Source organism: Dendropsophus ebraccatus, chromosome 8 (genome assembly GCF_027789765.1).
Source record: "Dendropsophus ebraccatus isolate aDenEbr1 chromosome 8, aDenEbr1.pat, whole genome shotgun sequence".
NCBI lineage: Eukaryota > Metazoa > Chordata > Amphibia > Anura > Hylidae > Dendropsophus > Dendropsophus ebraccatus.
Window position 1 is genome coordinate 18,044,169 of NC_091461.1, and position 12,955 is coordinate 18,057,123.

A 12,955-nucleotide genomic window follows, 5' to 3' on the forward strand; every position below is an offset into this window, starting at 1 on the left:
TTACCACTTCTGCTAACATCTTATTAGGACGCCCTGGCCCACAGAAAAATCTTTGTCCCTGGACAAAAAATTTCTGTTGAGCTTTTTACGCTAGATATGCGGCCAACTCATCCTGGGCTCTCTTTAGCTCCTCTAGGGCGCTGTCAGTATGCATATCATGGAATATTATTTTTTTATTCTTTACTATTTCTTTTGTTCTTTTTCCCTAAACTTTTTTTTACAAATACAGATTTCTTTATATACAATCCCCCTTATAAATGCTTTTAATGCATCCCATACTACATGCAAACTGGCAGTTCCCTTATTTATCGCCCAGAATTGCTGGATCTCATTTGCTATTATGGTGCCATCTTGATCGATTATAGTTAGCCAGTGTGGATTTATTCTGAAGGATTTATTTACTCTTGGCTTCCCCATCTGTAGTTCTAATACCATTGGTGCATGATCTGACAATGACCTAGCTTCATATTTTATCTTATTAATCTTACCAATCGCCTCCTTGTTACATAACACCATATCAATTCTAGAGGCAGCTGCATACGGTGTGCTAAAACACGAATACTGATACTTCTGGGGGTTTGCTTCTTGACAGGCGTCCGCGCAGCCCACCTCCCGGGCAAATTTTGCCAGGGAGGAGGGCCGGGCGCAGACCGTGGCTCCGCTGCTCCTCCTATCCCAAACCGGGTCCATAACTGCATTGAAATCACCACATACATAAAGGGGAATTTCTCCCTTATCCTTTACAAATTCAATCAATTTTTCCAAAACCGCAAGTTTAAAGGGGGGGGAGGGGACATATACAAAAGCGAATATTACTTCATCCTGGAACAGCTTACCATGTAGAAATACATAGCATCCTCTACTATCTACTTTTTTCTCTATTATATCAAAATTTATTTGGTTATGTATCAATACCGTAATACCGGACGAGTAAGAAGAACTACCCGCACTAAACGCTTGTACTGCCCACCTTGTTCTTAATCTATCAAATGTGTCTGCTGTAAGATGTGTTTCGATAATAGACTATCGCGGGTAAATGTCTACTTACTGTATCCAGGATGGCACGTCTTTTTAATTTGTCCCCCAGCCCTCTAACGTTCCATGTTAAAACCTTTGTATTAGCCATATTTCATTATCTGAAGCAGCAGGAAGTAAATAGAGAAAAAAAAAAAAAAAACAGACAAAAAAAGCAAAGCAAATTCTCCTCTCCCCAGGTCTCTCCCCCCTTCCCCCACCCAACAGCCAATCCGTCTCAGCTCTCCTCTGGCACTCTTGTGGGCCTGGTTAGCAAGATTTGTGGCACCGCAGGAATCCAGTCCTCCCGTTCCCTACTCTACCGATGGCGCCAGCGCTGGACGCCTCAGGGTCCTGGCATTCCCAGTAGTCAGCGGGCTTCTTCATTTATGAGCTGCCGACTCCGCAGCATAGAAGTAGGGGGATGGACAGGGGCAGAGGCGGGGAGGAGGAGGACCAGCAAGCACGTCCTACCTCATGACGCACAACCACCTCCAATGTGAAAAAAAAAAAAAAAAAGTCTATTTTTCCCACGCCTGCAGTTTCAGCCGCACATGTACGGCAGCATACGATCTACGGCCGGAAACATACGCAGTGTGAACATAGCCTTAAGATGTATCATTAGTGGTATAATGGGACCAAGGGGCACCCACACAAGATAATCACAGAGTAAAAAAACTGTTGTCATAAAATCCAAATTCCAGCTTTGGCTGCAATTGGACAAACAGGACCTTTATACCATGAGCCCAGCTATGTGCACACTCCTCTATATCTAAAATGCTTTAGAAGTAGGAAGCCAATGCACAGGAGACATGCTATTGTAGCAGCAAGCTTGTCTATGGCATCTGTGTTTTACAAAAACACTTAAGGCCCTATTCCACGGAACGATTATCGTTCGTATTCGGCCGAACGATAATCGTCCGGTGGAATAGAGTGCAACGATCAGCCGACATCGTTCATGTCGGCTGATCGTTGCAGTCGCTTGTTTTTCAACAAGCGACTGATATAGCAGCGATCTGCTGCCGTCGCTCCGTTGAATAGGAGCATCGGCATCAGACGCTGCTATATCCTATGGGCTGCCCGGATGATCAGCGATCCCCCGGGCAGCCCCCCCCCGCAGCTCCCCGCCGCCCCCTCCCGCACTCACCCGCTCGCTGCAGTCGCGTTGAATAGCGACGGCAGCGAGCGGGGAACGCTCGAGAGCGCTCGTTTGCTCCTCTAAACGACCTGTGGAATAGGGGCATTATACCAGCGATCACAGGATTGCATAAATGGTGAACACTGTGCCCAGGCTATATGTTCTATTGCCACATTCAGATAGGTTAATAAGCCACTTAATGATCATGGATAGTCCATAACTACAAGTACAAATGCATTAATTTCTAGACAAGACATTGACTATTGGTCATTCCTTCCTTTATTTATAACACAGTTAATTGAGTCTTTGGTTACAAATACTTTTCTCATTATTCGGCACAGAGCTTTCTTCACCTCCTCATTTTTCAAGCTGTATATCAGAGGGTTGAGCATTGGGATGACTCCAGTATACAAGATGGCAAACACCTTGTCCTGGTCCATGGAATAGCTGGACTTTGGTCTCATGTACATGCCAAGTACTGTTCCATAAAACAAGAGGATGACTGTGAGATGTGAGGAGCAGGTGGAGAAGGTTTTCCGTCTTCCTTCCTTAGAGGGAATCTTTATGATTGTTAGGATAATATACATGTAGGACACCAAGGTCATGACTGCTGGAACAAAACCAATGATTGTACCAAGTCCAAGTATCACCATCTCTATAGTATGGGTGTCACTACAAGAAAGCTTAATCAGAGGCTTCAGATCACAGAAGAGATGGTCTACTTCACGGGACCCACAAAATGTACAAGATGATATTAGAATAACATAAAGAATGCCCTCAAGGACTCCTATACACCAAGATGTCCATGACATCCAGAAACAGACCTGTAGACTCATGAAATAAGAATAACGTAAAGGATGACATATGGCCACATAGCGATCGTAGGCCATGGCCGACAGGATGAAATATTCAGAGACCATTAGCACCACAAATATGAATACCTGAGTGATACAACCATTGTAGGAGATGACATGGTTCCCGGCTAGACAGATGTCCAACAACTTTGGTAAAACCATTGTGGTGAAGGACATATCTAATACAGACATGTTACATAGAAGAATATACATGGGACTGTGAAAATGAGGATCAAAGCAAAACAGAGCAGTGGTTACTGAATTTCCAGCCAAAGTTGTGACATAGATGACCAGAAATATGAGGAATAAACCCAACTGGAAGCTCGGAAACTCATAGAAGCCAAGGAGGACAAAGTCATTGTCAGTTGAGTTGTTGCTACCATTATTTTGAAACTCCTGAAGATACATGAACGGCTTATAGAGAATAGAAGATATCCCCGTGTATTTATATAATATGTATCCAATGAGAATTCACTGAAGAGATCTGAGGTTGTGGTGTGCAAGCTCTCGGGAATAACAATTTTTACGATCTGTTCAACAAAATATAATTTTATAAATATACAATTGTCAAGATACCTTATATAATTACATATAGCAAGAAGGAGAAAATATCAAATTTAATTTGCTTAGGGAACAGGGCCATACACAGTATATTATTTTCCTGTTCTATAATAATATCAAATCACTGTATATGTATATGTGGAAGACAAAAGCAATAAGTGAGAATACATACGCAGTGCGCGCGCACCTGATGGGGTCATACGACACTACTCAGCACTTTGGTATCAAAGGCTGCAGCCTACCACCTCCCGGTAACTCGTCCTGGAGTTCAGTCTCAAACTTGACAAAAGAAAGTAGTGGAAGATTGGTGGTTGTTAAATCACTGCCATTAGATGTAACCATGTGAATGCGACCCTATACTGTATGTTAGACAACATTTGTCCAAACTGCCTTTTTTTGCAAGATCTGTCAACTATGTTATGAATATGGAGGCCACCTCCCTCCCACCCCAACGGTAGACATCTAGAGGAAGAAGTATCTTGCTTGCAACAAGCCAAAACTTTTGTCTCCGTGAGTCATAAGTTCCTGATGTTGGCCTCTTTTTTATTTTTTTAAACTTCACCATTGCAGGTTTAATCAAAAATATCAGAGAAAATTTCACAGCAGTCTATGCCATTGTGTACTGTAAAATGCTGGACACCGGGCCCCAAACCTGACTGAGCTAGTCTATTAGATAGCTATTAGGTCAAGGAGACGCATGGTACCATTCATATATGAAGCTGTGCTTCCAGAACACAGAAAAATATCGGCCGTTTGGAACATGAATTGCAGCTGACAAATTAAAGTTTTCCACCAATATACCTTGTTTGTTACAGGACAAGTTATTTCTTAACTGCAGCATTTTAGAGGAAATATAAATGTTGTTTGTTTGGTTTTTTGGCAGTGAAGAAATAAAGCAAAAATTCTGCTAATGGTTTTAGGATTATAGCATTGTTTGACCAAGACATAATATTGTGAATTCGTATAAAGTCTTGCATTAGATGTGATAAATTTATTACAAGTTTTAGATACTTTTTAGGCACTTTACCGAAGGGTCTGAAAAGGGCGTGTCCTTAGTAAAGGGGTGTGGTTTCTGTGACGCAGACATGGCTTAAGATTAAAAACTCTTCAGCAAAATTCTGGAACATTGTAAGCCAATTATAGTTGGTCTACACTGAGGCTATACTAAGAATATAACATTTATCAGCCAACCTGAGCCCCTGGGATAATTCTGGAGCATTCCTTCTGTGTCTAGGCTAAGGGCTGTATTACACAGCCCTATATTCCAGATAGATAGGTACTCGCTTACTTTATTATTGAGCAGTGTAATTTACACTTTGAGGAAAGAGCTGCACGGACATCGCTAACAAGAGCTCTGGGAGTGTGGACAGGTATGTATAAAGTTTTTTTTTTAACACACATTCATCAGCCGTCGACCACGTATCGCTATTGCACATAGCAATGTGCCCATGACGGTCAATGATTTTCCGCCTGGAATAAATGACATGGTCAGCTGATGATCGTTTTCATTGACTGATCATTGTCTTGGTTACATAAAGTGATAATCAGCTGAAATGCTCTGATCCAGCAGATTATCACTCCGAGTAATAGGGCTATAAGTTTACACTGGCCAAGAATTAAAAAGTTAATCTGAGCCATTGGGAAAAATCTAGCCCAAAATTGTGCCCAAATTGTGAAGCACTTGTAATAGTAGATCTGGGTTATAATATCTCATAAATGACAGGTTACATTTCTGCAAATTAGAATAAGACTTTTTAAAAATCAAAATAATAAAAATAATGTTTTTGTGCCATTGTACTTAAAATGTTTCCATTGATAGAGTTTTCTTTTTGGCCACTAGGTTCAGAGTGAATGTACCACCATTACATCGCTTTTTTTTTTTTTTACATGAATACACCAGCGCTGGAGCAAGGATGTCAGTGCCATGGTCCTTTTTTGAACTGCGTCCTAATTCCTGTGTATGGTGCTAGTCTATTATCAAACACTGGCCGAGGCAGAAGCACTGAAGGCGGCCCACCAGACCCCAGTTTGACGATCGCCCCTCCCCCCTGTGATGCGACGCCAGTTTATTCATGTAAAAGTCAAAAAAGCAATGTACCAGTGGTCTATTCGCTTTAAAACTAAGCTTAGACTTACTGTTCTGTCGGTGATGATAAGTAGGGGCTGTTGGGAAGTGATCTCTACAGAATTACAGTGAAAGGTCTCTTTATTGTATGAGGAAGTGACACCAAAGTAGCAATATCTCATTACCCGTAACCCAGTGTAATGTACAGCAAGCTCAATACTCGAGCAGTGTAAGAGAAGCTGGGTACTCTACCAGGAGTACTCGGAGGGATTCTCTCCGGTTTGTAAAAGAAGTTTTACGTTGGGGACTTAAATGGCATCCATATAATGGCATCTGTATACATATAATTCTAGCCATAAGAAATATTTATTTAGTGTCAACATATTCTGCAGCATTTTACATTTCTGGCTGTACAAATGCCGTGATTCGGGGTGCTGGATGTATGTGTTGTGTGCAGCTGGTGGACGCTGGTGTTTTGGGGGCAACTTGTCACAGTGGCCAGGAGTGATGGTACCCACCCTAGACACACGGGTGCAGACCTGGGTAAGCTGGTGTGGGGTGCAGGTGCAAGGTGCAACATAATTAATGACAGAGTTCAAACTTAAAGCGCATGTGCCATCAGGTACATTAGCTTTAACATGACCCACGGATAGATCGCCGCAGGGAAGCTGGTGCCCCGCCCCTCTATAACACGGCTCTGTTAGAATCAATGTAGGTGCGTCATAGAGAGCCGGGGGATTCCTCCCACTGGGTGCGGCTGAAGCATTGGAGGCGGGATGGGCCGCCTCCAGTGGAAGGAATGCCCCACCCCTCTATGATGCAGCTCCGTTAGAATCAATGGAGGCGCATCATATAGGGGCGGGGGATTCCTCCCACTTGGGCGGCCCGGCCCGCCTCCACTGCCTAAGCCCCAGCCCGATATCCGCGGATAGAACGGCACCATACACGGGAACTGGCTTCCCTGCATCGGCACCAATCTAATCGTGGGTCATGTTAAAGCGAATGTACCTGATGGTACATTCACTTTAACAATAAGACAGTGTTCCTCATGTCTTGGTAGAATTGGTGTGAGGTGCACCATAACTGATGACAGAGTTCCAACTTAACCAGTGGTTTAACTTTACTTAAAAGAACTTCAGTGCAATACAGGTTATAACAACAATACTGCTGACAGGTGCTTAGTGCTAAAATAGTACAATACTTTAGGTAGACTCTTGGGGTAGAAGTTAGTAAGAAAAAGAGGCTTGTGTGCGAGGGTAATGTAGGGGCCGGTTAGGAGCCCTTGTCTAAGTAGTGACAGTACTCTGTCAGGATGTAGGTGGAATATAATACTTGAACGAAGAATCCTCTTACTGAAGTTTAGATATCTTTGTATCTGCCCGCCTTCTGCCTACACAATATCGGAGCCTTGTGAGGTATTACGAGTACTAGGTCTCTGTCTCTGGGTGGAGCTAACTAGTGATGTTTTCCCCACATAGTCGAGCGTAGTGTCACTAAAGTACTGCAGCTTAGTGCACTTTTGCTTTACTGGCGATCAGTCCCTCTGCCTTTCCTTTAGGGGGAATGTCCTGAATCCTCGGCATAGACAAGGGTTGTCCTTGTGTCCGGTTACCCCACCTCAGCACTGCATTCTGGCTGTTAGCCTCTCACTAGAACTAGAACTGACTCCTCTGACAGGAACTAACTTCTGATCTCCAACTAACCAGGAAACACCTATCCTATATAGGGTGGTGTCACAGGAAGTGTTGAAAATAGAGAGGGTAGAAGTGAAGAGAGGAGGCACCTGTGATTGGATAAACATATAAACATACCTTACACTTCAGACATACACAGCAGCTGTACACAGGGGGGTGAGACACCTAGTGGCTGTAGTGGAAATCACAGCTGACATTACTTGGTGTGACACCTGAGAGAGTTACTTTACCTGGGTGGTATAAAACTTAGGGAACCACTAAACAAATACAGACAAAATCAGACATTACATACTGTAGCAACAAGCTATTCGACAAGTCAAACAGGAGTAGTGGACCTGTTGGCAGGAGTTTACAATCTATGAGAAAATAGGCATGTAATTTCACCCCACTTCCTACAAGCACTGTCATTTTCTGTGGGTCAGGCTCGTGATCACATGACCCACTTAGAGCAATAAAACATAGGGACAGCGGGAAATTAAAAATAAAGCCTTTAGTTTAAAATGCTATATAAAGAATATATAATGGTGATAAATAATGCTACATCTGATGTACATGACAGCCCATTCTGAAAAGCAAACTGAAATCGTAGGGACACCTTAAGGCCATGTTCACATGGCATAAGACACTGGCCGTTCCATGGGCCGGGTCACGGAACCGCCAGTGTCATAGAAGATTATCCCGGCCGGTACTGCAGAACTGGCCGGATCATGTTCACTTCTGATGAATTGGGATGCGGATGCATCCCTTTCTGCCCGCATCTCAATTCGCCGCTGCACTCAATAGAGCATGCGGCTGGAGCCGCATGCTCCATTGTGTGCACTGACAGGTTTTCTGCGGCTGCTATTCAGTGAATAGTGGCTGCAGAAAACTGAAATGTCTGTTTTTTTGCAGCGCCTTTAGCCATCCTGGCTGGATTGTATACTATGTGTATACACTCCGGCCAGGATTCCAGAGGGCAGCACTACGTAAGTTCTGTAGTAATCACAGCCGTTGTTGCAAATCGGCAACAACGGCTGTGATTATTACAAAACCTATGTATTGTGAACATAGCCTAAGAAGGTATTTGGGTATTTTCATGAACAGAAATTGGGTTACACAAAACTCATAAATTTAGAGATCTATAATGGATGGTCTATTACTGTAACTGCTAATGGATTAAATGTGGGCTAAGCACGGGTTTGGTTGTTTGTCCTACTATGATTCGGCCATATTTCTTTTTCATATAGTCTTTTCTTAATATATACTTTCTCATCATTCGGCACAGAGCTTTCTTCACCTCTTGGTTTTTCAAGCTATATATGAGAGGGTTGGCCATTGGAATGACTCCAGTATTCAAGACAGCAAACACCTTGTCCTGGTCCATGGAATAGCTGGACTTTGGCCTCAAGTACATGCCAAACATTGTCCCATAAAACAGGAGGATGACTGTGAGATGTGAGGAGCAGGTGGAGAAGGTTTTCTGTCTTCCTTCCTTAGAGGGAATCTTCAAGATTGTTGAGATAATATACATGTAGGACACCAAGGTCATGATTGAAGGGACAACGCCAATAATGGTGGCAAGTACAAGTGTTATTGTTTCTATAGTATGTGTGTCACTACAAGAAAGCTTTATAAGAGGCTTAAAATCACAGAAGAGATGATCTACTTCATGAGATCCACAAAATATGCAAGATGAAACTAGAATGACATAAAGAATTCCATTAAGGACTCCTAAACTCCAAAATGTCAAAGACATCCAGAAACAGACCTGTAGACTTATGAAATAAGAATAACGTAAAGGATGACATATGGCTACATAGCGATCATAGGCCATGGCCGCTAGGATGAAGAATACCAGTACAATAAGTACCACATAAAAGAAATACTGAGTGAAACAACCATTGTAGGAGATGACGTGGTTCCCGGTTAGAAGGATGTCCAATAACTTAGGCAGAACCATTGTGGAGAAGGACATGTCAATTACAGACAAGTTACATAGAAGAATATACATGGGACTGTGAAAACGGGGATCAAAGCAAAACAGAGCAGTGGGTACTGAATTTCCAACCAATGTTCCTACATAGAGGATGAGAAATATGAGGAATAAACCCAACTGGAAGCTCGGAAACTCATAGAAGCCAAGGAGGACAAAACCATTGATGGTCAAGTTTGTCGCCTCCATTTTTGTCTAATAAGATGAAATGATGAATGAAAGTCAAGTCTTTTGCAGAGATCAAGACTCCTGAAGATGCATGGAGGCCTTATAGAAAAAGAAGATATCCACCGTGTATTTATATAATATGTATCTAATGAGAATTCTCCAAAGAGATTTGAGGTTGTGGTGTGAAAGCTCCCGGGAATGACAATTATGAGGATCTGTTCAACAAAATATAATTTTATAAATAAACAATTATCAAGATATAATTACATATAATGAGAAGGAGAAAATATCCAATTTTATTACTTTAGGGAACAGGTCCACAAAGTATATTATTTTCCTGTTCTATAATAATATCGAAACACTGTATAGTTAGGCTCACACAATGTAAAGATGACAGCCGTCTTTCATAATAATGGCAGTCATTGTGCGAATAACCTCCATTATTTTTGAAATAGCATACATTATTAGGGCACCCTTGACGGCTGAGCATGCACTGGACCCCAGTAAATGATGGGTCACACATCATTTTGCTGCTCCATAGATTCTTTTTAGGATCTGCCAGATAAAGCCAAACACTGAACTAGTCTGTTAGATAGCCATTAGGTCAAGGAGACACATGATACCATTCATATATCCATCTGTGCTCCCAGAACATAAAAAAATATCAGCCGTTTGGAGCATAAGTTGCAGTTGAGTAATTGGAGTTTTCCACCAATATACTTACAGTACATGAGGGCTTGTTTGTTACAGGATGAGTTGTTTCTTAACTTCAGCATTTTAGAGAAAATATAAATGTTTTTTTTTTTTTAATGAAGGGATACAGCAAAAACAGCAATTCTGCTAATGTTATTAGGATTACAGCATTGTTTGGCCGAGATATAATATTGCGAATGCAACAAAATTCGTATAAAGTCTTGCATGACTCGTGATAAATTTATTACGAGTTTTAGGTACTTTTTAGGCACTTTAGGGTCTGAAAAAGGGACGTGTCCTTAGTAAAGGGGTGTGGTTTCTGTGAAGGGGGCATGGCTTAAGATGCATAACTGTTCACCAACATTCTGGAACAGTGTAAGCCAACTAATACTTGGTCTATACTGAGACTATACTAAGAATATAGCATTTATCAGCCAGCGTGAGCCAATGGGATAATTCTGGGGCATTCCCATTGTGTCTAGGCTAAGGACTGTATTACACAGTACCATATTCCAGACAAGCAAGTGCCACTCTGCTAGATCAGGGCTCACCTACTGAGCCTATTACATGGCTCGATAATCAGCAAGGGCTGTGTGTATATATGTGTATGTGTATATATATATATATATATATATATATATATATATATATATATATATATATATAGTTAGCGATGTTCATGCAGCCCTTGCCTCAAAGTGTAAAAATAATAAACTTTAAACATACCATAATCATGGAGCAAGGGCTGTGTGTGTGTGTGTATATATATACATATATATATACACTAGAAAATGTACTTGCCGCTGCCCGGGTATAAAGTGTCAGTGTGTTAATTAGATTTGTTCTAAGGTGCCCAGGAGGCCAATCTAAAGATATTATTTTATCTTGTTGGTGGAGGTCCTGCATACCTTAAGTGTATAGTTTTGGGGGTCCTGTATACCTGTAGTGTATAGTTTGGGGTCCTATACACCTGTAGTATATAGTTGGTGGAGTTCCTGTATACCTGTAGTGTATAGTTTGGGGTCCTGTATACCTGTAGTATATAGTTGGTGGAGGTCCTGTATACCTGAAGTATATAGTTGTAGTGTATAGTTTTGGGGTCCTGTATACCTGTAGTGTAAAGTTTGGGGTCCTGTATACCTGTAGTATATAGTTGGTGAATGTCCCATGCACCTGTAGTGTATAGTTTTGGGGTCCTGTATAACTGTAGTGTCCTGTATACCTGCAGGGTCGTATTTACCATTAGGCACCCATGGTCTGGTGCCTAGGGTAGAACCTTGCAGAGGGGCAGTACCCTTCCATTCAGACTTGCCAGAAAATCTGGTGTCTTTTCGAGGTAGGGTATGGCAGTATTGGTCAGGTCTGGTATAGCAGTGTTATCCAGTCACAGTATGGCGGTATTGGTCAGGTCTGGTATGGCAGTGTTACCCAGTCAGAGTATGGCGGTATCGGTCAGGTCTGGTATGGCAGTGTTATTCAGTCACAGTGTGTCGATATTGGTCAGGTCTGGTATGGCGGTGTTCTCCAGTCACAGTATGGCGGTATTGGTCAGGCCTGGTATAGTGGTGTCATCCAGTCACAGTATGGCGGTATTGGTCAGGTCTGGTATGGCAGTGTTACCCAGTCAGAGTATGGCGGTATCGGTCAGGTCTGGTATGGCAGTGTTATTCAGTCACAGTATGGCGGTATTGGTCAGGTCTGGTATGGCGGTATTATCCAGTCACAGTATGGCGGTATTGGTCAGGTCTGGTATGGCAGTGTTATTCAGTCACAGTGTGTCGATATTGGTCAGGTCTGGTATGGCGGTGTTCTCCAGTCACAGTATGGCGGTATTGGTCAGGCCTGGTATAGTGGTGTCATCCAGTCACAGTATGGCGGTATTGGTCAGGTCTGGTATGGCAGTGTTACCCAGTCACAGTATGGCGGTATCGGTCAGGTCTGGTATGGCAATGTTATTCAGTCACAGTATGGCGGTATTGGTCAGGCCTGGTGTGTCGGTGTTAAATGTGACGTCTGGAGCTATTACCTACCAATCCTGATGCTAATTGGTGAGTGAGGATGGGGCATCTTCAGGTTTAGTGCTTAGGGCAGCAGCAGCTGGTAATACTGCCCTGTATACATGTACTGTATAGATGGAGTAGGGGGCCCGGTATACATGTACTGTATAGATGGAGTAGGGGGTCCTGTATACATGTACTGTATAGATGGAGTAGGGGGTCCTGTATACATGTACTGTATAGATGGAGTTGGGGTTCCTGTATACATGTACTGTATAGATGGAGTAGGGGGTCCTGTATACATGTACTGTATAGATGGAGTAGGGGGTCCTGTATACATGTACTGTATAGATGGAGTAGGGGGTCCTGTATACATGTACTGTATAGATGGAGTAGGGGGTCCTGTATACATGTACTGTATAGATGGAGTAGGGGGTCCTGTATACATGTACTGTATAGATGGAGTAGGAGGTCCTGTATACATGTACTGTATAGATGGAGTAGGGGCCCTGTATGCATGTACTGTATAGTTGGAGTGGGGGTCTACCAGTTATTTCTGTGGATGTTGTGAGGCAGCTGCCCTAGCAACCATTCAGATTCCAGCTCCCATATGAAAATGAAAGCAGTAATCCTATTGGTTGCTAAGGCTCCCAACTGCCGTGTCTGCTGCAGTGCTATTTATATCACCTGTGTGTGCAGTGAGGAGATTTTCCCATTCATTTCTATTTCATTTCCTGTACATCTGGCGGGGACGGGACCTTCGCTCTAACCTGGCCTGGCACCCAATGTATCTGTGTGC

General features: G+C 42.7%; 2 protein-coding genes across 2 annotated transcripts; both read right to left on the reverse strand.

The window, feature by feature from the left end:
• Nucleotides 1-2,412: 2,412 nt before the first annotated feature.
• Nucleotides 2,413-3,414, reverse strand: LOC138799983 (olfactory receptor 9G19-like). Its single transcript, XM_069981790.1, has one exon. It carries the CDS (start codon nt 3,412-3,414, stop codon nt 2,413-2,415), a length of 1,002 nt encoding a protein of 333 aa, XP_069837891.1.
• A 5,059-nt stretch (nt 3,415-8,473) lies between these two features.
• On the reverse strand, nt 8,474-9,487 carry LOC138799984 (olfactory receptor 9G19-like). The gene has a single exon (XM_069981791.1). It carries the CDS (start codon nt 9,485-9,487, stop codon nt 8,474-8,476), a length of 1,014 nt encoding a protein of 337 aa, XP_069837892.1.
• Nucleotides 9,488-12,955: the final 3,468 nt, after the last annotated feature.

What these genes read in the sequence shown, in the direction of transcription:
- LOC138799984 (XM_069981791.1), bottom strand. Translation starts at nt 9,487, where the DNA reads ATGGAGGCGACAAACTTGACCATCAATGGTTTTGTCCTCCTTGGCTTC.
- LOC138799983 (XM_069981790.1), bottom strand. Translation starts at nt 3,414, where the DNA reads ATGTATCTTCAGGAGTTTCAAAATAATGGTAGCAACAACTCAACTGAC.